The sequence below is a fragment of the Giraffa tippelskirchi genome, chromosome 13 (genome assembly GCF_054371585.1).
Source record: "Giraffa tippelskirchi isolate mGirTip1 chromosome 13, T2T-mGirTip1v1.2.pri, whole genome shotgun sequence".
Classification (NCBI taxonomy): Eukaryota; Metazoa; Chordata; class Mammalia; order Artiodactyla; family Giraffidae; genus Giraffa; species Giraffa tippelskirchi.
The window spans coordinates 40,452,767-40,480,556 of record NC_137287.1 but is presented as its reverse complement, the minus strand read 5'-3'; the positions used below and the strand labels follow the sequence as shown (position 1 = coordinate 40,480,556).

The window sequence follows — 27,790 nt, the reverse complement described above, 5'->3', positions numbered from 1 at the left end:
TAGAGGGCAGGTGTGCCTGGTCCAGGTCGGGGGCAGCAGCCTGCCCCTCAGTCTGAGTGGGGGCCCTCTATGGAGTGTGCTGGGTTTGGGGGTGCCTCTCCCACCAGCCACCGTGTGAGCATCATGGCTGTGTGTGCAGTGAGCCCTCAGGGACACAGCTGTAGGCAGGTGCAGTTCACCCTCTGCACGAATCTGCCCACCAACGTGGCATTGGCCAGCGTCAGGATGGCACTCGTCGGGAGCGCCTTCCCCATGGCCAGGTTCGAAACCTCCCCAGGGACCAGCACGCAGTCCCATATGGCCAGGCCTGCCATGCTCCCCACGAAGGCCTCCGAGCTGTCAAACCCACCCCCTACGTGGTCTTGCTCCTGGCCTAGCACAAGGGATCCTCCTGAGGGGATCTCGTACCCCTCCCTGAAGTGGGAGCCAGTGGCCACGAGCCTTCGGTCCACGTGGAGCCAGTACCTGCCCAGGATGGATGTCCAGATGACACACATGTGGTGCCACTGGCCGTCTAGCAGTGGCTGGAGGGGCAGCTCCCCGAAGGCTGGGTCTCCGATCACAAAGTGGATGGAGCCGGGGGCCAGGGAGTCGCGGCCATGCAGAACCAGCTTGTTGTCGTTTTCCTCGGTGGCATAGGACAGGAGGGTGCCCAGGTCGTCCGCGGCCGTGCGGACCCAGCTGCAGATGGACAGGGCCCGCAGACCCGTGAGGAAACCAGGGCGGAGGAAGCCCACATCCGTGGTGGAGGCATTTGGGAAGATGAGCGCAGGGCCCACGTTGCAAACTAGAAATAGACAAGGGAGGAGAGTCAGCCCGCGTCGCGGGGGGCGGCGGCTCTCTTGTCCTCATGTGCCCGGTGCCATTTCCCAGATGGGAGGACTGACACCCAGGGCACCTGGCCAGCCGCGCTCCTCACAGCAGGGAGCCCCGGATGAGTGTCATGTGGCTGCTGGGACAAACCTCCACAAACGCAGCAGCTCAAAACAAAACCCAAATTTAGCATCTCACAGTCTGGATGTCAGAAGTCCCTGAAGGTCTCTCAGCTGAAGATCATGGAGTGAGTGGGGCTGGTTCCTCTGGAGGCTCCAGGGAGAACCCCTTTGCTGCCCTCCGACTTCTGCTCCTGCCCTCATATCTCTGACTCTGACACTGAGCCCCCTGCCTCCCTCTTATGAGGACCCTGGGATGAGGTCCAGCTCCCATCTCAGGGAGATGGATGGACTTTCACATTAGAAAGTCCTTGCCACGTGAGGTGACACAGCCACAGGGGCTGGGGCCAGGACATGGGCATCTTTGGTGGCATCATCCTGCTGACCAGACTTCCTCTGAAATCTGCCCGAAGGAGAGTGGGTGGGGCAGGGGTGGGGAGCCTGCATTTCTGGCTCCAGGGTAGAAATGGGGGCTCCTGTCATGATCCAGGGCAGCAGTTCTCAACTGGACACGCCTGTGACCCTGGGGAACATCCAACAACGCCTGCAGACAGTTTTGGTTGTCAGGACTTTGGGGGTCCCCAAACTTACAGCCCCGGTTTCCCACGAGCCCTGTTGATTCCCTGCAGGTCAGCCAGTCAGCTCGGTCTTACCGGTGAGGACCCCAGAGCCACGCAGATGGAGGGAGACCTGCTCCAGACTAATGCGCCCTGAAGGCTGCAAGGCCAGACCGGGAGCAGCCTGGCCACAGCTGAGAGTTGGAGGCAGGTGGAGGCCAGAGAGGTGCTGAACACCTCTCAGTGCCCTGGAGGCCCCTACAGCTGGAGAAGACCCGACCCCAGGTGCCACTGGTGGAGAACCCTAAGCTGGCGATGAGAAACAGCAGAGGCCGGGGCCCTCCATGAGTGGGCACAGACCCCGCGGGCAACAGACCAGGGCCCTGGCCCCGCAGGAGGAATCCTGCTGGTGACAGCTGAAGATGCCAGCCTTGATCCTTGTGATCACCTACTCTGAGTGGGCATGTACTGCCCACGGGCAGCACCCCACTCATGGGTGGGCCAAGCGGCCTGACCTGCAGGCAGGCCATCTCCTGGGTGGTTCCTTTCTTAGAAGGTGGGGTGTGTGGGATGTGAGGGGATTGAGGCCTAAGCAGGCCCCCGAGGGAGAGGTGGAGGCCGATGGGGGCGAGCGGGCATGGTGCTTACCCTCTCCTGGGCTCTCTGGGGACCATGCCTGCTGGTTGCCTAGGCCCAGGGGCTCTTGCACTCCCTGGAGACGGTGAGCGAAGTCTGGAGGTAGGTCCCGGTGCTCAGGTGGAGCTCTGGATGCCTGCCTGCCCCCCTGTAGCTGTGGGGCGCTCCAGTTCGACAGCCTAGATGGGGCCGAGGTCACCTTTGGGGTGGCGGGGCTGGGGCCGGCCACCCACAGCTGGCCCTCGAGAGCGGCCAGCCTGGCGCCCTGGCTCTGGACTAAGGATGTCAGGCAGAGCAGTGCCTCCTGCAGGGCCCGCATATCCCCGGCCAGGCCGGAGACAGCGGCCCTCTGCGTCTGCTGCTCCGTCCACTCCCGGGCGCGCTGTGTGCTGCCCTCGCTTATGGCGGCACTCAAGGCCAGCAGCCTGCAGTCCGCCTTCCAGCCTCGGCACTGCGTCCTCCGCACCCAGGTCCAGAGATGGCCCAGCTTGCCCTGCACGGCTGCCTGCGACTGGTTGAGCGCCAGGGCCACGGCCCAGCTCTCACGGGCCAGGCTCCGGAACCGGGCCTCGATGTCGAAGGACAGGTTGCAGTGGCAGGCGATGGCCTGCAGGTGCGTCAGGGTCACCTCTTGGAACTTCCAAAACTGCAGAGAGAACACAGGCAGTCCCGGGGGCTTGGTCTTCAGGGCAGCTCAATGAGGTGACCGACCTCCGCCACCCGCGCCACTGTGCCAAGCTTGCATCTGCTGGATGACCCCAGGCCTGCGCTGCAGGGGGCGAGGGCCCCCAGGCGGCTCCCACCCCTTCCTGCAGCCACATTCTTCACTCCCCTGGTGAGGGTGGGCTGCTTGTGTGGGGATAAAATTGCGGAGGGCTTGGGCTCCTAGGAGCCGGCTGTGGCCCCACACAGGAGTGTCTGCTCCATGCGGGACCTGAGACCCGGTGCCCTGAGGCCCAGCAGACCCCAGCACACCTGTGGGTACCCTCCTCAGGGTCATCCCAAGCCCACTCACCCTCACATGCTGCTGGCTTGTCTTCAGAAGGAGCCCACCAAACTTGTTTTGCTGTTTCAACCATAGGTGAAAAGTCAGCCCATGAAAACTGCAAACTCCACTCTGAGCTCACAGAACACTGAAATTTACCACTGTTCCTGTAACATCTCTGCTTCACCTGCTGTCGATTAAAAAACTCTACCACCCTAGACGGTGGGTACACATACCTGCTCTTCTAGTCTATGGAGCCTCTCGAAAAATGGTTTTCGTTGCCCCGCAGGACTGGTTGCTTGCGACAAAGCTCCATGTAGATATATGTGCACAAGGATGAGGAAAAAAGGCAGGGTTCTTCCCGTTGGGCTGCCCATGCTGAGAAGGAGTGAGAGGCACCCTGAATGCAGGAGGATGGTCTGCTTGGAGCTCAGCCTCCACTAGCCTCGCCTGCCCCTCCCTGGGGTGGCTTCCCTTCTTCCCCTCTGGCAGGCAGTCAGGTGCCTCCCACCACCTTGATGAGAGGCATTCGCTCTGGACACTTGAGGTTCCCAAGGCCACAGGCTGAAAACAGATGCAGTGTCTTTGGAAAATAGGTCTACTGGGTACAAGGTGTGGTCCAACTGGCTTGGAGGCAGGCGGGGTGATTGCTTTAGCAGGAGCACACAGACTCGTGTTCCCACCAGAGAAGCGGAGGCAGCCCAGAGACCCTGGTAGGGGCAGGGGCTCCTTAGAGCCGTCTGCGCGGGCCCAGCATGCTGGCCATGCACAGTGGATCCGGATCCATGAGGCCTCTTCCTTGCCCTTGGAGGAGGCAATGGAAATGGAATTGGGAGCTGCGTTAATTCATCTCGGGCCCCAGGCTGTGAAGTGGGCTGAGTGGTAGGTCCCAGGCTAACCCTGGTGCCTGCGAATGGGAGCTTATTTGGGAAAAGGGTCTTTGCTAATGAAATTAAGTTTCTTGAGATGAGGTCATCTTGGATCATCCGTATGAGTCCCAAGTCCAAGGATAAGTGTCCTGAGACAGAGAGGAGACACTCAGGGGAGAGGGCCGTGTGACACGGAGGCTGAGGTTGGGATGCAGCTGCCCCAGGAACACAAGGAGCTGGGGGTGGGGGGTGAGGATCCTCCCAGGAGCCTTCGGGGGGAACGTGGTCCTGCCAACACCCTGATCTCCGACTTCCGGCCTCCAGGGCTGCCAGGGAAAGCGTGGCTGTTGTTTTAAGCTCCCCTGTTTGTGGTCATTGGTTACAGCAGCCCCAGGAGATGAACACTGGCCGCCTGCCTAAGTGAATGGGAGGCAGAGACCTTATTCCAGGGCCAGGTCCGTGGCCAGTGTTGACCCAGTGAGGGGAGCAGGAGAAAACCACGGTCAAGGCCAAGACTTCCAGGTGAACGAGGCGCCAGGCACAGAAACTGGTCTCCTCTCTCTCCCTAGTGTCACTCTGATGGCGGCCAAGGGACAAAGCCTGGAGGAGCCACAGGGCAAGGAGAAGAGATGCAGCAGCTGCCCTGGGGAGCAGAGAAAGGGGCAGAGGGGACCCTAATGGGCAGGGAGCGGGTTGGCGTCCTGGGGCTGCTGTACCCCATGACCACTCCAGGGGGCGGGCACAGGAGTTCATTCTCCCCCCCGCTCTGGTGGCCGGAAGTCCGAGGTGGAGGGGTCAGAAGGACCACCCTGGATCCAAAGGCTGTCAGGGAGGATCCCCCTGCCGCTCCTGGGGCAGCCTCGCCCCAGCCCCGGCTCCGTCTTCATAAAGACTTCTCCCCTGTGTGTCTCTCTTCTGTCCAACAAGGACACAAGTCATTGGACCTAGGGCCCACCCGGATAATCCAGGGTGATCTTATCTCAAGATCTGAAACTTGGTTACATTCACAAAGACCCTTCTTCTGAATAAGTTCACTTTTATAAACACGGGGGTTAGAACTTGGATGTGTTTCTTGGTGGCCGCCATTCAGTCCATTATAGGGAGATTTGAGGGGTTGGGGGCTGTCCAGGGATGGTGGGGGCTGGGGCTGGAGAGAAGAGACTCATGTCAGTCTGAATACAGAGTTGCCGGCCCCCTGCCTCCTCCCTGACCTGCTGCGCTGGATGGCTGCTCCTGCCCACCAGCCCAGCCTCAGGACAGGCACAGCTGGTCTCTGAAGCTGCGATGTCCAATCCCAGAGCCCCAGCTGCGTGGGAGTGTTGAGCACATCCCATGAGGCTAGTCTGGGTGGAGATCCACTGCAGGTATAAAATGCACACTGGATCCCAGGATTTAGTATAAAAAAGGAATGAGAAATACTTCTTCAATCATCAGATTTTATGTATGATTATATGTTGAAATGGTAATAATATTTTGGATGGACTGAGTTAAATAAAATAATGTTTTAAAAATTAATTTCAACCATTTCTACTTTTTAGTAAGACTACTAAACTATTTAAAATTAAATACGGAGCTCATGTCATTGTTTGATTGGACAGTGTCACCTTGGAGAAAGACTCTGGGTTTGCGGGCCCCCAGGTAGAGACAGGGGTTTTCCTTTGACTCTTTCATCATCTGTTCTTTTAAAAAAAAATTGGTGGAAAAAATACATATCATAAAATTCACTCATTTTAAGAGTAAAACTAACATGTTATCGAAGTAAACATTTACCTATTGGACTGTGGGAGTCTGAGGGTTCTGCCAGCTTCTGGAGAGCAGCAGACAGGGACCTTCCCCAGACACCTGCCCCCAGACACCTCCTCCAGGCACCTGCCCCCAGGCAGGAAGAAGGAGGGAGCTTCTTCAGTCCAGGCAGAAAACCTGCTCTTACTAACATCATGGGCAAGAGCTTCCTGTACCCCGCCAAACCAACTTCCATCCACAGGGTAGACAGAAATCTGCCCAAACAGAAGGGGAATCAGGAGACAATGCAGAGGGCCAAGGAAAGGCTCAAAAGCAATCTAAAGAACACCTTCAGAAAGACAAGAAAAGCTTTGTGTCCACAAGGCAAGAAATGGATGCTGTGGAAAAAGGAATAATCAGAAAGGAAGAAGCTGCACCTGGAAATGAAAAGCACAATTTTCCAAAATACAAAGAAGTAATTAAGTAAAATGCAAATAAAAAAGTAGAATAGAAAAACTAAAATGCAAAGTTAAAGTAGTTGGTCAGAAAGTAGGCAAAAAGGCAAAGAGATGGAAAAGAAGAGCCAAAACACTGGATTGATCTCAGTCCAGTGAAAAGACACTATGGAGCGTGAGACTACAGGAAAGAGGGGAAGGAATTACTAGGAAGATAATCTGTGAAGGTGCTGCAGACAAGGGCATCCATCGTTTGAAGACCTCATGGCAGATAGCCCTGGGCCAAGGGACAACTACAAGGCTCATCTTGAAATGTCAGACACCACAGATGAGAAGAAGATTATAAAAGTGTCCAGAGAACAAACCTGGTCACCTGTGGATTGAGGCTCCCCAGAGGGCCATTGGCCACCTCAGCAGCAAGGCTGGCTGCCAAAGACGGGGGACAAAACTTGACGACTCTGAATGAAATGAGTTTCATTTAAAACTGAGCAGGGCTTCCCTGGTGGTCCAGTGGTTAAGAATCCATCTTGCAACTCAAGGGACACCATTCGACCCCTGGTCCAGGAAGATCCCACGCGCCCTGAGCAACTACTGAGCCAGGACTCTAGAGCCCAAGAGGTGCAACTACTGAAACCTGCCCGCCCAGAGCCTGTGCTCCACAACAAGAGAAGCCACCGCAGTGAGAAGCCTGCACAATGCAGCCAAGAGTAGCCCCTGCTCGGGGCAACTAGAAAAAGCCTGAGTGCAGCATCACAGAATGTAAATAAATAAATAAATCTTGAACAAAACAGAGCAGTTGGAGTGGCCAGTTAGCTCTGATAAATTGTGTATCTATTAATAGCTCAAATGTGAATCCACCTGGAATAGTCATTTTTCAGCCATGTACAGGGTTAAGAAATTTATCCTCTGTGCCCAGTCTCTTGAGACGTTACTGAGTAACAGGATTCAGAAAAACATGAGGATAGAGGGAGAAGGAAGCAGCTGTAGGAGCCAGGAGTGAGGGCTGTAGTCCAGAAGCCACCTGTGAGGAAGTGGCAGAGAGTCCCAGCAAGGCAACATCCTCTCCTCCTCCCTCCTTTGCACCCACATCCAACCCATCTGGTCTCCTCCAGGTGAGCCCCTTCTCATCACCTGACCCTTGGCTGTTCTCCCACCGGCTGCCTCTCTGGGCTTTCTGCATCCGCGGTTGCCCCCTACCGTACACTCTCCTAACTGCACCCTGGCTGGACCTCTCTTGATGAAAGTCTAAGAGGAAAGGGAGAAAGTTGGCTTAAAACTCAACATTCATGTATGGAAAGAGTAACATGGAAACTTACATTACCATATGTAAAATATATAGCACATGGGAATTTGCTGTATGGCTCAGGAAACTCAAACAGGAGTTCTGTATCAACCTAGAGGGGTGGGATGGGGAGGGAGATGGAAGGGAGGTTCAAAAGGGAGGGGATATATGTACACCTATGGCTGATTCATAATGAGTCTTGACAGAAAAACAAAATTCTGTGAAGCAATTATCCTTCAATTAAAAAATAAATAAAATTTTAAAATATTTGATCTAGACTCACAAAAAAACAAAAACAAAAACTCAACATTCAGAAAACTAAGATCATGTCATCCGGTCGCATCACTTCATGGCAAATAGACGGGAAAACAATGGAAAAAGCGAGAGACTTTATTTTCTTGGGCTCCAAAATCACTGCAGATGGTGACTACAGCCATGAAATTAAAAGACACTTGCTCCTTAGAAGAAAAGCCATGACCAACCTAGACAGCATATTAAAAAGCAGAAGCATTACTTTGCCGACAAAGGTTGGTCTAGTCAAAGCTATGGTTTTTCTAGTAGTCAGGTATGGATGTGAGAGTTGGACTATAAAGAAAGCTGAGTGCTGAAGAATTGATGCTTTTGAACTGTGGTGTTGGAGAAGACTCTTGAGAGTCCCATGGACTGCAAGGAGATCCAACCAGTCAATATTCATTGGAAGAACTGATGCTGAAGCTGAAACTGCTATACTTTGGCCACCTGATGTAAAGAACTGACTCATTGGAAAAGCCCCTGATGCTGGGAAAGATTGAAGGCAGGAGGAAACGGGATCGACAGAGGATGAGATGGTTGGATGGCATCACCGACTCAATGGACATGAGTTTGAGCAAGCTCTGGGAGTTGGTGAAGGACAGGGGAGCCTGGTGCGCTGCAGTCCATGGGGTCACAAAGAGTCAGACATGACTTAGCGGCTGAACAACAACAACAACTATCCTACGTGTACTTTATTGTCTCCTTGCCGTGTGAACACAAACTTTGTTTCAGTCTCTGCCCTGCAAGAGTGCCTGCTGGCGCAGTAGGCATTTAGTTAATGTGTGTTGAATTTATAAATGTTTCCCAGGTTTCCCCTCAACATCCCCTGGGCTGAAGATCTTGCGAGGACTTCTCTTGCCGCTCCCCAAGGTCACCATAGGACGTTCTGCCAAGACGGAACCGTGCTGTGCGTTGTGGCAGGTGGCTATCTAGCTCTTGGCACGTGGACAGTGCGACCAAGGAACTGGCCCGGTGGCTGGTGGCTACCGTGCTGAATGTTGCAGCCACTGCCCCAGGATACCCATGGGTACCCGAAGTCACCCTCGTTGCGACTGTTTCCTAGTCCGGGCCCTGCCTCAGGGCGGGCGGCGAGGCCGCACACGCGGTCGGGGCTCAGTAGGAGCTTGTGGGGACGTGCACGTGTGGGCTCAGGAGAGAAACGGGGTTCTCAGGCGGAGGGAGGGAGGAGGTCACCCCGGGAAGATGCACGCGGTGGCAGAGCGAAGAGCAGGCGCGAAGCACCTAGGTTCCGAGCCACGTGCGGCTCGCCGCGGAGAAAACCGCCCCGCCCCAGAAGCCCCGCCCACTCGGGCACGCCCCGCCCCGCGCCCGCGCAGGCGCAGGTGCGGTCGCCCGTCCCACGCCTCTTCCGGCTCGCGGGTTGGCAGCAGATTCGTCACGGGCAACCTGCGGGAACCCGCGCCCCGAGCTCAGATATTCAGCGCCATCTGTTTAGGCCCCTAGAGTCCTTGCTGTGCGGCCGCGTGAGCTGGGCCTCGAACTGAGCGCTGAGCGGGCCTCGGGGTCCGTGGCGAATCGGCGACCGGTCGGCACTGGCGGAGCGAGCGGGGCCGCGGCGCACCACGGCAACTCGGCGGGCCCGAGGGTGCGCCGCTCCCGGCGATCCTGGTCCTTCTTGACGCCCCTTCTGCCCGAGACCCCCGCGCGTGCCGACGCTCCGTCTGGTTCCCCGAGGACCCCGCCGGCCCCACGTGGCCCCTGCCCGCCGCGCCACTAGGTGGGCTCAGGGCGCGCGTCGGGGCGCGGGCGCCGGGCCGGCCGGTCGCTGGCAGGTCTGCACCGCGAGGTGGAGCCCGCTTGGGCCGGGCCGAGCGGGGAGGCCCAGGCTCGGAGGGGACAATCCTTGGGTCCCGATCTAGTGGCTGGGTGCACTGGTGTCAGACAGGTGCCGACTTCATGGCGCTCGTGCTGCAGGGGCGCCCGACCCTACTGTCATCAGTAGTGCTACTGATGGCTTCTGGGCCGGGAGGGGGCTTGGCAGGGTGAACCCAGAGGGGCCTCCCAGCCTCAGCACCGTTGACATCTGGGTGTGGATTCTTCCCTGTTGTGGGGCTGTCCTGCGCCACACATGTGGGATGTTTACCAGCGTCCCTGGCTTCCACCAAGCACTAGGGGCAAAAAAGTAGCAATTCCCAGTTGTGACATAAAGGAGTCCCCAGACACGGGTTCCCAGGGATTGGGTACCATACTGCAGAACCTCAGACCAAGAAATGGCTCTTGGTGGAGAAAGCCACAGCTGCTGAAGGGAGGGGAGGATACTGCTGGGTGCCAGCAGGGGTGAAGAGGAACCGGGTCCTGGGGGCCTTGAGGGTGGGCTTCCTGAGAGTGTGTGACAAACATTTCCTTATCCGGGACTGAGTCCCACGTGGACGATGACGGCCCTTGGGCCTTCTCATGCACCTTTCCTGTGAACCCCAGGATGGATCCTGTGGCCTCTGCTGTCCGCCTGGCAGTCCAGGAAGCTGTTCACATCCTTTCTTCATCTGAGGATGGGGGCCATATCGTCTCCACGCTGCAGTCCCTGAGGCGGTACCTTGGTGAAACAGAGACCCAAGCCCCCGCTGAGGAGCAGGAGGAGTTTAGCAGGACCCACTTTTCCACCATTCTCAGATGTCTGGTCAGCAAGCTGAGCCCCGACTGGCTGGACCTGCTGCCTGATGGCCAGCTGGAGGAGCTGTGGGCCAGCTTCTTCCTGGAGGGCCCAGCTGACCAAGCCTTCCTGGTGCTGATGGAGTCCATCGAGGGTGCTGCCAGGTGAGTGGGGCTGGGTCTGATTATGGAGTTGCTTGTAACATCTGGAGGATTTCAAGCCAGTGGATTCTCCAAATTATGTGAGAATTCAGCATCCTGAGAAGTGAGAAAGTAAAAGCAGCGCATGTCAGAATGCTGAACTAAAACAGGGTTGCATTAATCTCTGCAATGGACAGGCCCTCTGTCCTGCCATGTGGGTGAGGGGACCGCAGGAGTGGTTGCACCTGGGTGGCTGGGCAGGCCCGTGGGACAGCTCTGGGCTTAAGTGGTCTAAGCAGGGAGTGGGGCGTGGCCATCCTCGGGGGTGGGGAGCCCTTTCCTTCACTCTGTGGCTCCCAGCTCGGCGTGAGGTGCCCCAGCAAACCCCCTCCCTCGGCATCAAGCGCCCTGCAGCTGGACGGGAGGGAGCGTGTCCAGGGATCCCAAGGTGTGGAGGGTGCTCAGGAAGCGAGACTGCTCACACCTGCTCTCGGTTCAGCCCCAGCTTCCGTCTGATGAAGATGGCGCGGCTGCTGGCCAGGTTCCTGAGTGCGGGCAGGATGGCCGCTGTGATGGAGGGGCAGTGTGGGCAGCATGTGGGGCTGGCCTCCCGCCTGCTCCAGGAGACCCTTCTCACCAGGGTGGTCGGCCTGCCCGATCGCCTCGGCAACCGTCTGCAGCGGGAGACGCTGGCCGCCTTCTTCCCTCAGAACTACTTCCCTCTGCTGGGCGAGGAGGTCCTGCGGGTGCTGCAGGCGGTGGTGGACTCTCTCCGAGGTGAGGGCACCTCTTCTGACAGCCTCCTGGCCCGGGGTCTGCTCCCTCCCACCCGCCCTCTCCGGCCTTCAGGGACTCTGCCACCTCTGGGCAGTGCCACGGGCAGGTCAGACATTATGGTCCATCTGGGGCCATCTGGGGCTGCAGCAACCCACCTGTGAAGTTTCGGCCCGGCCTGGCTTGCCTTGGAGATGGAACTGGCCCTGAAGTCCTTGCTTGTGTGTCTGGCCCCCCAACTCAGAATAAGGGAATGTCTGAGGTCTGGAAACTAAAGAGCTGTGATGTGAAGAGGGTCCATCTGAGGTGCCCGTGTCCCTGTCGTTGTGGGTGGAGGACCTCAGTTCTCTGGCAGGTGGGGGCAGTACTGGGGGCCAACTCTGATGGAGCTTCCTGTGCCCAGGGCAGTGGGAGCGGCATCCCGCCCACCCTCTCTGGAGCAGCAGGAGCCTGGCTTCCCCACCTGTGTGGTCCTGTGGTCTGGGAGCTGGTGGGAGCTGGTAGAAGCTGGGGTCATGCAGCCCAGGTCGGGGTGGGCATTGGCTCTCCCCACAGTGAGGCCCTCCTTCCCTGCGGCCCCGGCCCGAGACCCTCACCTCTCCTGGATCCTCACCACAACCTCCCAGGGCCCTGCTCAGCTGAACTGAGCAGCTGAACTGAGCAGCTGAGTGATACTGTTACCCTAAGCCAGGTTCAGGACCTCCCAGCAGCTCACCCCGCCCCTTCCCAGCTCGCCCCCACCCATCACAGCTCTGCCCCGCCCCTTCACAGTTCCACCCCGCCCCATTACAGCTCTGCACCAGCTTTGGCCTCAGGTGCCACTTCTCTGGGCCACTTCCCGGTCACAGTCTCACCCTGTTTAGTATTGCAGCCACCAGCTCTACCTCAGAAGTACTTAGAGTGGCCCCTGTACTGCTGTCTGACTTTCCGTCTGGCGTGAGCTGCGATCCCAGAGTTGTGTCCACAAGGTCCAGCTCTGACCTGGTGTTCAGAGCAGCAGCCCTTGGTCCTCAGGTCGTTGAGAGAAGTAGACCTGAGAGTTGGGCCCTTGGGGCTGATGCATCTGGAACACGTCTCCTTCCCCACCGTGTGTGGCCGGGTTGAATTCCCTCTCGCCCGGATCCCAGACGCCCATCTGTAGATCGCAGATGCTGTGTTCCCATCGCACGCGGGGCTGTCTGTCTCCTGCCTGGTCCCACCAAGCAGCTTTTCTGGGGCAGCTGTGGCCTCTCCCACCGCCCCACATGGTCCCTGCTCTCTGGGGTCACCGTGACGATGAAGCAAGTGAACACGATGCTTTTTGATGTTATTTTCATTGGCTCTTTGAGTTGGAAACAGTGCTGGTGGGGTTGGAGTTAGACTGAATGAGTTGGTGGTTTTACAACACTGTGTCCACCTGCCAGGAGCCAGGTCTGTCCCTGTGAGGCCGGGTGCACACAGGTGGTCTCACCGCCTCCTCCTCCCATCCCAGGTGGCTTGGACTGCTCCGTCTCCTTTCTGTCTCAGGTCCTGGGCAAAGCCTGCGTCCACGGGAGACAGAGTGAGTGTCCCTGCCATGGGAGAGGCTGTGACATGTCCTGGGAGGGGCGATGCCCTCGCCTGGGCCTGGCCCTGCTGGGTGGGGCTTGGCTGCAGCCACTGGACTCCCCATGGCCCCCCGGGCTCAGGGCCTCCTTTTCTTCCCCTCAGAGGAGATCCTGGGTGTGCTGGTGCCCCGGCTGACGGTGCTCACCCAGGCCAACTGCCTCTGGCAGCGGGTCTGCTGGCGCTTGGTGGAGTGTGTGCCTGACCGGGCCATGGAGACCGTGCTGAAGGGGCTCGTGGAGGCTGCCCCAGGGTAAGAAGCGAGGCATCTTCCTGCTCCAGATGCTCCTCTCCCAGGAGGGCGGGTGGCAGGGATCCAGAGGGTGCCTGGCCTGCCCATCTCTGTGAGGTCAGTGCCATGGCACCTGGGTGGGGGCCCCTCCATCTGCTGACTGGTCCTTTCTTGGAGTTTAGTCATGCAAACGCCCATCCCTCCTCACTCCTGGTGGCTGAGTCAGGCCCCCTGTCTGCGCCTGGCTGGATGGAGACAGAGGCTGCAACACCTCTGTCTTCTCTGCACTGGAAGGTCCTTGTGCTCAGAAAACTGAAGTCCTGCAGAAGGGTGCTGGGACCACGGCTCCATCCCGCCTGGTGGCCATGCCTGGGGCCTCTCACGGAAGCCGTGGGAGAGAGTGCTGGTCTCTCACTTGAAGGAAGCAGGGGTCTCTTAGTCTAGATCAGGGTCTGCAAACGACAGCCTTTGTGGCTCACCCTGTGCTTTTACAAATGAAGTTTTATCAGCACACAGCCACGCTCAGTTGTGGACCTACCTGCTGTGGCTGCTCCTGGCTGCAGCGTCTACAGAGCCCAGTGGCCCGTGTGCCTGGCCCTGCCCAGAGGAAGCTGGCTGCCCTGCCTGGATGGAGTGTTTCACCTGGACCCGTCGGGGCAGGACAGGGACGTCCTCTGTGTCCAGCACTGGGCTCCCCGGTCTCCACAGTTACTGGGAGGAGGGAGGGTCAGCACCAACTCGAGGTGGGGCACTTGCCAAGCCCCCCGGTCGTCAGCATGGATCCGGGGAATTCAGAGTCCTGCTTCTTCCTCTCGCCCTGCCATGCCTCAAAGGCCGGAGGTCCTCTCTCGGCTGCTGGGGAACCTGGTGACAAAGAGCAAGAAGGCCCAGTTTGTGATGACGCGGAAGATGCTGTTCCTGCAGTACAACTGCTCGGTGAGGGTCCAGCGGGGTGGGAACAATGCTCAGCTGCCTGGACCCTCCCGCCCCCGGGCTCCCTGGCCGGGCAGGTGGTGTCTGTCCGCACACAGTGATAGGATCCCGGCTGTGTCGCAGACGCCCGTGCTGCAGAGCCTGCTGGGGTACCTGGCCATGGACAGCCAGCGGCGCCCGCTCCTCGTGCAGGTAAGGGACCCCTGACCCCCAGGGAGAGTGTTCCTGCTGGGGGTGGAGGTGGAGAGTGCTGGAGCCTCCTGGGGGCTGGCGGGGACATGGGTCGTTATGAGGAGGGGTGGGGAGTCTGACAGGCTGGACCCGCCTGTCAGGCGCTGAAGGAGCTCTTGGAGACGTGGGGCAGCAGCAGCGCCATCCGCCACGCGCCCCTGGAGCAGCAGTGCTACGTCAGCAAGGCCGCGCTCATCTGCCTGGCGCACCTGGGGGAGGCGGAGCTCTGGGCTGGCCGGGATGGTGAGTGACGGGGTATCCCATCCCCCACCCTGGCACCCCCACCCGCCCCCGGCTCAGCCCGTGTGGCTCGATGTTTCCAGAGTTGCTGGCCAGCCTGATGGAGGGAGTGAAGAGCCGCCTGGACAGCAGCCTGCCGCCCGTGCGCCGCCTGGGCATGATTGTGGCCGAGGTGGCCAGTGCCCGGCTACACCCCGAGGGGCCTCCCCTGAAGTTCCAGGTGAGCGAGGACTCTGCCCTCTGGGCCCTCCCAGAGCTGCCAGCACTCCCGCCTCAGTCATTCTGCCCGCCCGCTGGGGTCCAGGCTGCGGAGCTTCTGTGCCCTGGTGTCCCTGCGGCTGGAGGGGTGGAGGCACAGCCCCCCCAGCTGGTGCGGGAGCACGAGCCCCCATGGAACTCTCTGGACAGAGCTCTCACGCCCCTCCGTCCGTGGAGCCCCTGGGACGTTCTTGGAGATGGGGCCCTATCTGCCCCATCCCCGGGGACGTGCAGACCCTCCAGTCCCCGGTGCCACCCTCTGCAGAGGGAAACCTGGACAGTTGCTCTTGAAGGGCAGCTGCCTGGACGGCCTGCAGACCTCGAGCTGTGATGGGGGCTTCAGAGGGGTCCCCACGGTGCTGCCGCTGCTGCACCCATCCCACCGACTCAGCTCGTCTGCATTGCAGTATGAAGAGGACGAATTGACCCGAGAGATGCTGGCCTTGGCTGTGCCCCGGCCCGTGGCTGACAGCCCCTCGGAGGCGGGGTGAGGGTTCCCCTTGGAGCTCTGGGCATGGTCGGCCTGGCGGGCGGCTCCTTCATACCTGCTACTCCTGACCTGTCCTGACTGAGACAGAAGCTGAGAGGCAGGCAGGGGTGGAGCGAGCGTTCCCCAGGAGGCACAGGTTCTGGGATGAGTCTTGTCTCGTGGGGCAGCCCTGAGGGTTCCTTTTCTGTTTCCAAAGCCCACCTGTGGCTCCCGTCGGTGGGGAGTTTCCTGACCAAGAGACGGTGGATGGTGGCGGCCCCCAGGCTGGGCAGGAGGGCTCCAACTCCGAGCTGGACAGGTAGGGGCGGCCTCACAAGGGAGGGCATGAGGGCTGTGGTGGGGCCGTCTCAGGATGTGGGCCCCGCGGCACTGGCTCCCTTTGTCCTTCAAGTCCTCCTCCCATGGGGAGATCTGGCCGCAGGCTCTGGGGGGCCCAGGACTGGTGGGACTGAGTGTCTGTGCTATTCCTCAGCGATGACGAGCTGGTCCCCTACGACATGTCGGGGGATGGGGAGCAGAGGAGCAGCAAGACACCCGCGTACTTGCGGGACTGCCTGGAAGGTGCGTCCTCTGCGTCCCGGGTCCCCTGCCCCCTGCCCAGCCTGCCCACCCGCCCGCCTCACTTGGGCCATGGGGGCCTCTCTGCAGCTCTGACCACATCTGAGGACTGGCAGCGCTGGGAGGCTGCCCTGCAGGTGCTGGAAGGGCTGGTCCTCAGGAGCCCGGCCACCACCCGGGAGGTGAGCGCGGGGTGGGCGGTGTCATCAGGGAGCCCAGGCCTCTGCCTTGGTGGGGGCGGGGTCCCTATGGTCATGCACCTTGACCCTTGACCCCGTGGGCAGGTGAGCCTGGAGCTGGCCAAGGTGCTACTACACCTGGAGGAGAAGACAGCCGTGGCAGGGTTTGAGGGGCTGCGCCAGAGGGCCCTGGTGGCCGTCACAGTGACGGACCCAGTGCAGGTGAGTCCCCGCGCTGTGCGGAGCCTGGGTCGTGCCGCCGGCAGGGGCTGCACGGGGGGCCCCCCTCCAAGGTCGTGGCCCTCAGCAGCCTCTCACCCGCCCGGCCTAGGTGGCGGAGTACCTGGCTGCGCAGTTCTACGCCCTCAACTACAGCCTCCGGCAGCGCATGGACATTCTGGACGTAAGTGCCGAGGCCTCTGCCCTTCTCCCGTCAGAGCGGCACTGGCAGGCCTGTTGCAGAGCCCGGGGGGACGGGGCAGGCGTTTGTTAGAATCTTCATGGAGGGACCAGAGGCCTCCCCAGCCCCCTGTCGCTGGCCCGTGAGGCTGGGACCAGCATCCGTCTGGTGCTTCCTGACAGAGCCCAGCCTTAGGGCTGCGTCCTTTGTGTTAAATAACGGCTTCACTGAGTTGTGATGCACACGTCGTTAATTCACGGTTTTAAGATAAGCAAAATAGGGTATGTTCACACAGTGGAGCATGACTTGGCCTTAAACAGGAAGAAAATTCTGACATGATGCTCAGTGAAGTAAGCCAGACATCAAAGGACAAACAGTAAATGATCCGACTACACAGAAAATGGATGGGTGGGGAGGGGCAGGGAGTCAGTGTCCCCGGAACAGAGTTCCGTCTGCAAGGACAAGAAGGCTCTGGAGGTGCAGTGACGGTGGTGCTTTCCCTGGGTCGGAGCTCTCTTCCCTTTGTCCATGAGACGGGGGTGGCGGGACTGGGTGGGCTTTGGAAGTGATCTGGGCGCGGGGTCCTCAGCAGGGAGCACCCACCTACCCCCCACAAAGTGGAGTGTGCCTGTGGGACCAGAACTGGCTTGCTGTGGGGTTCCTGGAACCTCCCCACGGGACTGCTGGGCCCTCCGCGGCCCGCCCCACCTTGAATTTGGAAACTCGTCCTCCCACAGCAGGACGGCAGCTGCCCCGGGTCTCCTCTCCTCTAGGTGCTGGCCCTGGCCGCCCAGGAGCTGTCCCGGCCTGGGCGCCTCAGGAAGGCCGCCCAGCGGAGCTCCCCGGGGCCTGGCTCCCAGCCCAGTGGGGCCGCGGTCCCAGCCTGGCAGGCGGTGGTGGAGGAGCGCGTCAGACGCAAGACCCGGCGGTTCTGCAAGGTCAGCTGGGCCCCGGCGTGGCCTCCTGGGCGGGACCTCTGCCTGTGGGCACGGTGCCCACTCGTGTCCTGGGAAGGGAGGGGAGGGTTTTGGTGGTGGACGCGGGCTGCAGGACATCGGGCTGAAGGGGCTGTAAGGCTGTGAGAATAGCCTCGAGGCTTGGCAGCAGCGTCAGCCACCGGGCACGTGCTGGGCTGCGGGTCCCTCGAGTCTGGGGCTGAACCAGCTCCTCGCAACATGGGGCCATATCTGGAGACGTTCTCATCGTCACCGGGGTGGGGGTTGCCCAGCCCTCCCGAGGGTCCCCATGTGTCCACAGGGCCTTGAGAGCGTGTGTGTTTAGCAGGGCTTCGTGGGGTGGGCACCAGCCGCTGGCCCCAACGAATTCAACACGGTGGCCGGTTACTTCTTCTTCCCCCTCCTTCAACGTTTCGACAGGTAAGGGCGTTTTCTAGAGCCTGTGGTTTGGGGAACAGGAGCCCTGAACACTCCCAGGCTAGGGGCTGAGGTGGGCTCAGCGGCGTCAGGACCTTGGCTGTGATTGTTCGTAGCGTAAGTGACGTGAGGGCGTCAGGGTGTCTGTCATCGATGCTGGGCTCATGGCGGGGCTGGGCCAGAGCCTCCTTGGTGTCTCAACACAGCCGCCTCCACGTGCCTCCTCATCCTGGCTTCCTGTCCCAGGCCAGCCTTGACCAGGTGGCCCTACAGAGTGATGGGGTGTCTGTCCCTGCCTCCCTATCATGGCTCTGGGCAGATGTGGGTGAGGAGGAGAGGAGGGCCATCCAGGCCTAGGGTCCCTCTGTGGCCCAGGAGGTCAGGGAGCCGGCCCTGAATACCTGACTGGCACCTTTGCTGGGTTCTGTGTTGTAGGCCTGTGGTGACCTTTGACCTTTTGGGAGATGACCAGCTGGTCCTCGGGAGACTGGCCCACACCTTAGGGGCCCTGATGTATCTGGCTGTGAACACCACGGTGAGCACCCGATGACCCACCCCGTGGGGAGGCTGCCCTGGCATCTTGTCCCTGCTGGCCTTGCCTCGGGGTGGGCATGTTGGGCCTCATAGTCCCTGAGGCAGGGACTGCTGACACCTGGGCCCCTGCCCACTGGCCTGCCTGTTGCAGGTGGCTGTGCCCATGGGCAAGGCCCTGCTGGAGTTCGTGTGGGCTCTTCGTTTCCACGGGGACGCGTGAGTGGCCGCAGGGCTGAGGGCTGTCGGGTGGGGGGTCTTGGATCCTGTGGGACGTGGACAGCGGCAGGCAGGGCTGGCTGGGGTGGGCAGCACCTCACGGCGCCTCCTCGCAGCTTGGCCTCTGTCTTCTCGGCAGCTACGTGCGCCGGGGCCTGCTGTCCGCCATCTCCTCCGTCCTTCTCAGCGTGCCGGCCGAGCGGCTGCTGGGGGACCTGCTGGATGAGCTTCTGGAGGCCCGATCCTGGCTGGCAGGTGGGCGCCGGGCCAGGGCCGAGGTGGTGAGGCCGAGGGTGCTGGGGGGCCAGGGGCCGTCAGCTCGTGGGCGGCGGGGACATGGTGCCGTTGGTCACTTCAGGGCGTCCTGTGGGGAATGCTGGGGCGGTGCCTGTATCCAGGCTGGATGGGTTCGTCCTCCGGGAGGTTACTGGTGTCCTGCCCTCCCTGCCCCAAGTTATATGTTCTTTCTAAAAATTCCCGTGGACAGCATGACCTCTGCCTGTGGGCACTTGAGCCATGGCCTTCAGCACGCTGTGCCCATGTGTACCTGCGGGGCTCGCAGCTCAGGGGTTCTGATGATGGCCTTTCTCTGCCTACTGGCCCCCATGAGGTCACTGGCCCCTGCAGCCCAGCCTGTCGGGTCTCTGGTGGTTTTCCAGCCGTCCTTGCACAGTGGCTGAGGCGCCTCCCAGGCCGGGCTCCCAGCCCAGGTACCCAGGTGCCCCGCGTCCGGGACGCTTCCAGCAGGTGATGCACAGGCTGAGCCTGGTGCCCTGACACTGTGGCGCGTTCCTTTCTGTCTTCGCAGATGTGGTGGAGCAGGATGCAGACGAGGACTGCCGGCTGCTGGCAGTGAAGGCGCTGCTGCTGCTGGAGAAGCTCCGCAACAGGCTCCTCCCGCTCTCCTCTCCTTAGGCCCCGACCCCTGACCCTTGACCCCAGGAGGCAGGTTGCTGGATGAGCAGGGTGCCTGTTGCAGGCTGGAGTGCCCATGGTTAGGCTCAGACGTCCACCAGGGCCTGGGACTGGGCCGTGGCTCAGCCTGGCCTCCTTGCAAACCGCAGACCGGGGCGTTGAGAACACCAGAAGGAAGCAGGAGAGAGGGGCAGATGGTTCTCTCCCGGCAGGGACCCTGGTGCCGAGACGGGGAGGTGTGAACATGGGAGCAGGAAGGGGACACCGGCCTTTGAGAAAATAGGCTTTATTTGGAGAATTTCAGCAAATAGACGCAGGGCTGAGGGTGGAAGAGGGTGAGGCAGCCCCTTGTAGTGGGAGCTGCGGGAAGGGGCGCGGCCTGGAGGGAGCCTCCGGCCGCAGCCAGTGCCCGCTGCCGTCACCCTGAGGTCAGGACAGGCGGTGCTGCAGGAACCGGCCAGACATGCTGCCAGATGACCCACGTGGGTGCCGGGAGACACCTCAGTTTCTTAGGCTTCACACCCTCTACTCAGGAGGAACGTCATGGGGAAAATAAACCTACTCTCTTGACTGCAGTAGGGCTAAAACAAACCTGGGCAGGGGCCAGAGACTTGGAGGGGTGGCTTAGGACACGCCCCCACCCCCACCAAACAGGCCAGCATGTCTTCCTGCAGCTCTGCCTGCGGACTTGGGGACTGAGCTCGACGGGGAAATCGGGCTCCCCTCTGGACAGGGGCGCAGCTCAGGGCCCACTCTCCACCTCCTCAGCCACCTCCTCAGCCGCCTCCTGGTGCTCCTCCGCGCTGTTGTGCCACGTGAGCTCGGGTGCCGCGTGGGTCAGAGGGAGCCCCAGGCCCTGGTGCACGTCGTCCATGGTGCGCTGGCTCACGTAGTAGGAGATGTTGGCGGAGGGCAGCCGCCTCCGCATCTCCTCCAGGTACTTGTAGGCCTGGGGACATAGAGCAGCCAAGATGGTCAGCACACAGAACAAGGGCCCAGCTGCGGTCAGAGTGGGCCGGGCAGGACGGGGCTCCGGTGACCTCGTGACCTTCCCAAGTGTGGTGGTGGCTGGGGCTCTGGGGCCAGTGCTGTGACCTTCCCTGGGAGGAGTCCTGTGGGCAGCCTGACAGCAGGATCTTGTATGTGGAGCCACGGCCCTGGAGGGTGGGCCACCTGGGATGCTCACAGGGTGACTCTGGGAAAGGATTCACACGCTTCATTCACCGGGGTGGTGCGCAGCACAATTTACACACACACGGTTTGTCTTGCACTACTGAGCCATCACGCTGCAACTACTGAGCCATAAGCCACGCGAGAGTCCATGAGCCACAGTGAAAGATCCCACGTGATGCAATGAAGGTCCTGTATGCTGGTGCAGCCAAATAAATTTTAAAAAAAGGTTTGTCTTGTGTATTTTGACCAGGTGTCCAGTTTAGCGCAGTCAGTCGGCCTTGTGGTTATGAGTCTCGTGTGTGTGGTCCTTGGCTGGGGGCTGGTGTTGTCCTCTTCTGGTTCTGCCAAGTGGGAATCTGGGGGGCGTGGGGGCCACCCAGCAGCTCGGGGGGGGGGCGGGTCTGAGGCAGGATGGACATGCCTATACCCGCTCCACCTGCGCCCCCGCGGGGAGGGTTGCACGTGAGCATCAGGGGCCTCACGTGGCTTGTGTGGGTTCACTAAGAATCAATTCAGGATGTGAACAGTTTCCAGGAACTCGGATTTTATGAGGAAATGATGGTCACATGTGAGCACTTACAGATGATACAATTATAGAGCAGTCATGTCAGATATAATTGTGAGAGATAAACAAAGACCGTGAGATAAGCGAGGGTATTCGGAGGGACGAGGGGTGCACGTACAGGTGCCCAGACCCCCATGACGGGGAGGTGGTGTTGGGCACCAGGGCCGGCCCTCGTGTCTGCCGAGTTTCGGCTGTGGGCCAGGAGCCCTGCTGGGTGCACAGGACAGCACAGGAGGCCCAGGCCACCACGGGCCCAGGTGAGAAACCTGGCCCAGTGAGGGTGGAGGTGGTTGGCAGCTGTGGGGTTCAGGCTGGGAGCTGCTACGTGGATAGGAGGGTGGGAAGCGGGAAGGACTCGAGGGAGTGGGGGACTCAGCCGCACACAGGGGCAAGGCAGCAGCGTCTCCGGGAGGGCTGGGGGTCTGTCAGGACTGGACTTGGGAGGGGCTGTGACAACGGGGGAGGGGCGTCTAGGGTGAGACCCCCCCCAACCCCGAGCTGCAGGGAGGGTTTCTGTGCCCCCTCCCGGGAGGAGACATGCAGGCCTGTCCTGTCTCTATTTACAGGTTTTTTTAAATTTGGAGTTACTGTATCCCCCTGGGGGACCCCCCTGGTGGTCCAGTGGCTAAGACGCCGCCCGCCCCGGCCAGGGGCCTGGGCTCCACCCCCGGTCAGGACATCAAAGGTCCCGTGTGCTGCAACGAGGACCTGGTGTAGCCAAATGAGTAAATAAATAAAACAGCTTAAAAATTGAAATCCCACAGGCTTCAAAGCTTGAGACCACAGAGAATTTGGTAAAATGCTTGTAATGTGATCTTTCTAATACTGAGGACTCAGAGGTCTAAGCATCTCTGCTGTCCAGCTTGTGTTCTAAAAGGGGGACACTGTGTGGCTCACTTCAGAGCTGTCTCCATAGCAACAGAAGGGCTTAGAGCTGGAAGTGGAGGGGCTGAGAGGATGCGGGAGAGCCGGCCAGGAAGTCTGAGCTCGCGGTGCTGACCCCCAGGCCGGGGCTGCGGGCGGACGCTTGGCTTCCCTGGGAATAGGGGCTGTGCCCCACGGGGCCGTCACGGCCCGCTGGCGACACTTCTGGAACCACTGGTCGATGCTGGGCTTGTGAGTGCTTGGGAAAGGAAGGGGCCTCGGGTCACTGCCTGCGGGGGCCGGGCCGGGCAGCGCTCTGGGCCACAGCAAGGTCTGTGTGCAGCCCTTGGGGGCACGACAGGAAAACGTGATGGGCAGAGCTCTGCTGTCTGCACGAGAGGATGGAGGCCGAAAGGAGGACAGGGGCTTCTGCTGGGCTTGCTTCAGGTCAGCCTCCCACCAGCAAGGGCGGGCTGCACAAACGCACCTGGCTCCAGAGAACTACCGTGGCAGTGCACTGGGGCCCACGCTCGGGTGAGTCCTGCTCGTAACCACTGCCTTGGGGAGGCCCAAGTCCCGGGCGCTGGGAGACGTGAGAGGCACGCAGAAACCACATCCTGTGGTTGAGAGCCAGAACCGGAAACAGAACTGCGTCCACATGGCAGCTGGCATGTGAGGAGCAGGGGAGCCCTGGAGCCCAGACCCAGCCTCTGTGGGACCTGACACTGCATGCAGTGTGGACGGTCCGGAAAGAATACGGCAGAAAAAAATATTTGAACGAAAAATAATTACGGATTTCCCAAATACAGTCTCAAAAGGATCAAACTGTTTGCAAGTAACTTACTCTCAGAAGAAAGCTCAGTGATGTCTAAAAGCACACACACACAGCTTCCGTGGTGACTCGGTGGATGAGAACGCACCTGCCAGTGCAAGGTAAACGGGTTCAATCCCTGGTCTGGGAAGATCTCACGTGCCACAGAGCAGTGAAGCACGTGCACCACAACTCCTGGGCCTGTGTCTAGCACCCACGTGCCGCAACTGCTGAGGCCCGCGAGTCCTAGAGACCTGCTCTGCAACAAGAAGCCTGTGCACCTTAGCGAGGAGCAGCTCCTGTTCGCTGCAGCTACAGGAAGCCAGGGTGCAGTAACGAGGACCCAGCACAACCAAAGATAATGTTTAAAAAAAAATACAGACACTCACACACAGGGACCCAGACACACACAGACACACACACAGAGACAAAGACGCTGTCATTTGACAACCTAAAACATTGACAGTGTCTAGAATCCAATAAATAATCACCAGGCCTGCAAAGCAGCAGGAAAATATGAACCACAATAAAGAGAGAAGACCCGACCAACAGAAACACCGGGACTTAAGCCGGGAGCCGAGGACTGTGTGGTAAACATGTCTGTACACAGGAAGGCAGAGGAGAGAGATGCGTAGTAAGGAGACCGGGAGAGTGCAATGCGCTGCGGGGGCTGTGGGGGCGGGACCCAAAGGAGGGGCTTGAGTGTCTGCACAGCTGATGTGCTGTGCTGCAGAGCAGAGATTGCGGAGCAGAGACCATGCTGCAGATACCGTGCCGCAGACACCACACAGCAGTGTGGGGCGACTACGCTCCAAAGAGAGAAGAGACAGTCGAGACAGAAGGAGGGGAGGCACCGGGGTTGCAGTGCAGACGGAGCGACAGCAGAGCTGTCAATCTGGTCTCAGTCAACCTGCAGCAACAGCAAAGCAGCTGTGCCAGTGCAAACAGGAAAAATTCTGACAAAGGGATTGGCTGAGCTGGGGCCAATACACCCACACAAAACGGGTCCAGATGGGGATGCAAGGGGCCCCCACAGATGGAAAGGACACAGCAGCGCACACGTCCGACAGGGACTCGTCCAGGCCATGCTCACCAGTAAGACGACAGACCCCCCGCCCCGTGACTCAAGGGAAGTGTGGGCGCTCGTGGGGGAGGGGGGCCTGCAGATGGGGCGTGTGACCACCACAGTGAGACACATCGCACCCGCCTACATTGAGGCCACAGCAAGCCGCCCTGCACTGGGACTTTCCAGATGAGGTCCCTGTGATGCCGGCCAGTGGGATTTCTCCGATGTGTAATGAACTGTGTTCACATTTGCACAATCCAGTGAAGCAATATTTTCCAAATGACCACTGTGACGTGACAAAATCATGTGTGTGTACAAGATCCAAGACAGACCAAATGGGTTCTAAGGCAACAAGTATGAAAAGCAAGGCCCGGTCTCCGACTGCGGAGTGTGGCGAGGAGACAGACCCACACACACCAAGTTGGGGTGCGGGAAGGCCTCCCCTTCTCGCCTGCATGCTGGAGTGAAGCTGGGTCCTCATCACAGGGCTCATATTTCAGTTCAAACAACCTATTTTGCCACACAGAATACAGAAATCAGACATTAAAGAGACTTGTAAAAATGTACAACAAAGCTACTTTTCTCACTAAATGTCTTTGTTTTGGAAAATGCAGTTATTTTAAATGAAAATGTTATCTGTGTTACCATATTGTGAGTTTAGTATGATTAAGTAAATTAACAAATATTTTACAAATTTATTATTTTCTAATATGGTAAGTATTGGTAGACATAACCTACATAAACAAACGCTCTTTGAGTTGTCAGTAACTTCCCCAGTGTAAAAGTGTCCCAAGATCAAAATGCTTGAGAACTTTTCTATTAAACTGAATGATCAAGAGCCTTCCAGAAAGAGCGCTCTGGGGCCAGAAGTCCACCTACACGCTCCATCCAGCACCTAAGGACCTGACGTCCATCTTACTGTATAAACTCCCTCAGAAGCTCCAGGAGCTGGGCACCCCAAGTGCAAGCAGACTGAGGGGTGGGGGGCAGGAAAGGACTCTGCCTCTTGAATGGCTCAGAAAATACTCATTTTATGTGTAAAATACAAATCTTACAACATATATAGAATGAATAAATAAATATGACAAAGTTTTAAAAATCATGACTCTGGTAAAGGGTACTCGGGGTTCTATTATTCTTGTAACTTTGCAGTTTTAAAGCACTTCAAAATCAGAAAAGGAGGAAAGGAAGGGACTTCCCTGGTGGTCCAGTGACTGACTCCACGCTCCCAATGCAGGGGGCCCAGGTTCGACCCCTGGTCGCGGAACCAAATCCCACATGCCTCAACTAAGACCCAGCGCAGCCAAACGAATATTTTTTTAAAAGACTGAAAAATCAAACCCTTTTTTAAAAGACTGAAAAATCAAACCCGAAGCCGAGCCGCGGGGAAGCCCAGCCCCCACCCACCCTGCGGGCACGGCCCGCCTGGGCCTCACCGTCTGCAGGTCCCCCGCCTGGGCGTGCTGCTCCACTAGGAAGCCGTAGACGTCCCCAACGCGGACGCTGCTGTCCAGGTCTGGCTCCTCCAGGAGCAGCTGGCACTGCCGGACCGACTCCCCGGGGTCCTCTGTGTAGGTCCTGCCGGGAGCAGGGACAGCCTGAGCCCCAGCCTCCCGCAGGGCTGCGTGTCAGGGGTCAGGGCAGGCCCTTGGCCTGGAGGGCGCAGCTTTCATGAAGGTAATTCCCGTGAGGTCCACGAATTCCTTGGTGAGTCACATCATAAACTCACTGATCTGTTTAACAAAACGTTCTGGCCGCGAACAGGGCTGCACTAGACTCTGGAGGGCACTGGTCTGTCCACGCCCAGCCCGGCCCCAGAGGGCAAGGGCCTGGAGAGAGCGTGCTGACCAGGGAGGGGGTCGGGCAGGGCCCCCCAGGTAAAAGCCAGCACAGTGACACCAGGGGTTGGCGGCTCCTGGTGCATGCGGGTGAGGGCACCGGGAGGCCCCGCGAGCCCTGCAGGTCCCCTCCAGTCCATCCGGGCACCTGCCTGGGGCTGCGCCCACTCCCTCCTGCCACCCTGAGGTTCTTGAACCTGCACACGGAGCTGGGAGCACCCTCCAAGGAGCCTGGCTTTGTAAACGGCTTCAGAACAGCTTTGGGCTCCTCTTTGGAAAGCCTGCTCTCAGGTAAGGAAAGCATTTTTATTGATTTAGTCAGAAGCCGAGCTCGGGGCCCACACAAGGGTCTTGGAAGTGCTGCATGAGCGGCCAGTAAATAAGAACTGGGGTCCCGGACACACTCAGGTCTGGAAACAGCAGGCTTTCACCCTGGGCCCATGCCGAAACCAGAGGCTGGAGCCCTCGTGCCCCCGAGCGGGCTGCAGGCTCCCCACAGGTACAGCCTCCGGAGCCCAGCTGCCCTCCTCAGACGTCTCGGGCTGTCTCTGGATCGACCTTCCTAGAACCAGCCCGGTTCTGTGGGAACCAGACGAGCCCTGACGCCTTGCGTGGGGCCACAGAGTGCGCCTGCCCGCGACCCGCCCACTGTGCAGGGAGCTCCCAGGAAGAGGGTGCCCTGCGGGCGTTGCGTGCCCCGTAGCCGCACCTGCGCGCCTGCATGAAGCGCTTCACCAGCGTCATCCTGCTCTGCAGCTGCGCCAGCCTGGCCTCCTGGTCCAGCGGGCTCCTGGCCTGGGCCTTGGACAGGCACTTGTAGGCCTCTGTCAGCGCCCCGTGCGCCTTGTCGTAGTTCTGGTATTCGTCGACCTCCACCTGCAGGAGGTGGCGTCAGGACACGGCACTCAGACCGGCACCCCGCCCCGCCCCGCCTGGGCCGGGAAGTGGGTCGGCACCTGGGCGCAGGTGTCGTAGAAGCCGGCCAGCAGGTCCAGAGCGCGGCCCTTGGTGTAGAAGCTGATGATGCTCTTCATGACCTTGGGGTCCTTCCGCCAGTCCAGGGACTGCAGGTAGTTGGCCGCCATGATGTAGATCTCCTTCTGCCGCGAAACGCTGGCGAAGAACACGATTTTCTCCGTGTCCCCGGACTTGAGCAGCGCCCTCATGGCCTGGATGGAGAAAGAGTCGGGTTGGGCCCCTTCCGGGCACACAGACCGAGCGCCCGCCCGACGCGACAGGTGCGGCTTCAGGATGAGGGAGCTCCGGGCTGCAAGGTCCTGGCAGGCGCCCCCGGAGCCTGGCCCAGGAAAGTGGCCCCGTGGGACGTGAGCGGGCCCCGGGCCGCGCTCACCTTCAGCCTGTCCCCTGCCTGCGTGTACTTCTTGGTGGCCAGATAGTAGCTGCCCTGCCGCATGCAGCAGCTGGCGACCTGCTCCAGCAGTGCCCGCCGCACCTCCTCGGACAGCTCCCTGCAGTCCTTGGGCACCGTCATCTTCTCGGCCATCTCCTCGGTGATGGTCAGGTTCTGCTCCAGGCACAGCTGCAGGGCTTCCTGATACTGGGCGCCACAGACACCGAGGAGAGGCAGTCACCCACAGGCGGGCGGGCCGGAGGGGAACCTCCCCGACCCCACCCCCACCCCCAGCGGGGAGCAGCATGGCCAGCAGGCGGCAGGGGACCATCTCTTGCTGCGGATGTTCTAGAGGAGCCGGGGAAACACGGCGCTGAGAAGGAGGGTATATTCGTCATGGGAGAAGAGACCACAGATCAATCTTCTTCCTCAATTCTTTTCAAGTTTTCAGAGTAGAGGGTTTAATTACTTAAGTTTCTTAAAAAAATTCAAGAAAAAATTTCAATTTTTCACTTGAGAAAGATACTTGGGAAGAAGGCGCACTGTGCGCACTGTGACCTGGAGGGGACGCCCCTGCGGAGGCTGCACAGGGAATCTGGAGGGCGTGCTGCCAGACACGGAGGGTGGTCCTGCTGGTGCGGGCCTTGTGCACACGCCAGTCGTGTGTGTGAGTGTGCTGTCAGACACAGGGAGACAGGAAGGGGGGCGCATGCCAGGGCGAGGGG

General features: G+C 59.7%; 3 protein-coding genes across 57 annotated transcripts in view; 1 reads left to right on the top strand and 2 right to left on the bottom strand.

The window, feature by feature from the left end:
- Positions 1 to 146: 146 nt before the first annotated feature.
- PTX4 (pentraxin 4) lies at positions 147 to 9,648 on the bottom strand. Its single transcript, XM_081552274.1, has 7 exons — positions 9,644 to 9,648; positions 9,225 to 9,377; positions 9,037 to 9,136; positions 8,761 to 8,852; positions 3,347 to 3,488; positions 2,138 to 2,771; positions 147 to 787 (listed from the first exon to the last, which is right to left on the bottom strand). Exons 1-7 carry the CDS (start codon positions 9,646 to 9,648, stop codon positions 147 to 149), a joined length of 1,767 nt encoding a protein of 588 aa, XP_081408400.1.
- Positions 9,282 to 19,972, top strand: TELO2 (telomere maintenance 2). Of its 6 annotated transcripts, none has more exons than XR_014072836.1 (21): positions 9,282 to 9,467; positions 10,169 to 10,504; positions 10,980 to 11,257; positions 12,726 to 12,794; positions 12,944 to 13,091; positions 13,904 to 14,006; positions 14,127 to 14,195; positions 14,336 to 14,477; positions 14,558 to 14,694; positions 15,140 to 15,219; positions 15,419 to 15,520; positions 15,695 to 15,783; positions 15,871 to 15,962; positions 16,065 to 16,181; positions 16,291 to 16,362; positions 17,133 to 17,297; positions 17,617 to 17,735; positions 18,168 to 18,267; positions 18,418 to 18,482; positions 18,622 to 18,737; positions 19,291 to 19,972. XR_014072836.1 is itself a non-coding variant. In XM_081555661.1 (21 exons), the coding sequence occupies exons 2-21, from the start codon at positions 10,170 to 10,172 to the stop codon at positions 19,395 to 19,397; spliced, it is 2,478 nt and encodes an 825-aa protein (XP_081411787.1). In that variant the 5' UTR covers positions 9,282 to 9,467; position 10,169; the 3' UTR covers positions 19,398 to 19,972. The 6 variants fall into 6 exon arrangements, 3 of the variants coding, with proteins under 3 accessions (XP_081411787.1, XP_081411786.1, XP_081411788.1); XR_014072837.1 differs by having other exon boundaries at positions 9,282 to 9,522; XM_081555661.1 differs by having other exon boundaries at positions 17,644 to 17,735.
- Positions 19,668 to 27,790, bottom strand: part of IFT140 (intraflagellar transport 140) — a 55,095-nt gene continuing 46,972 nt past the window's right edge. For 45 of the 50 annotated variants that reach the window (XM_081555623.1, XM_081555616.1, XM_081555641.1 and 42 more), the window contains exons 27-31: positions 27,066 to 27,272; positions 26,671 to 26,883; positions 26,424 to 26,590; positions 25,313 to 25,454; positions 19,668 to 20,346 (exon numbers count right to left, since the gene is read on the bottom strand). In XM_081555623.1, coding sequence (XP_081411749.1) covers positions 20,140 to 20,346; positions 25,313 to 25,454; positions 26,424 to 26,590; positions 26,671 to 26,883; positions 27,066 to 27,272 — 936 coding nt within the window. In that variant the 3' untranslated portion in view covers positions 19,668 to 20,139. Of the gene's footprint in view, positions 20,347 to 22,843; positions 22,920 to 25,312; positions 25,455 to 26,423; positions 26,591 to 26,670; positions 26,884 to 27,065; positions 27,273 to 27,790 lie in introns of all 50 variants that reach the window. The other 5 variants (XM_081555607.1, XM_081555610.1, XM_081555608.1 and 2 more) reach the window with 1 other exon arrangement.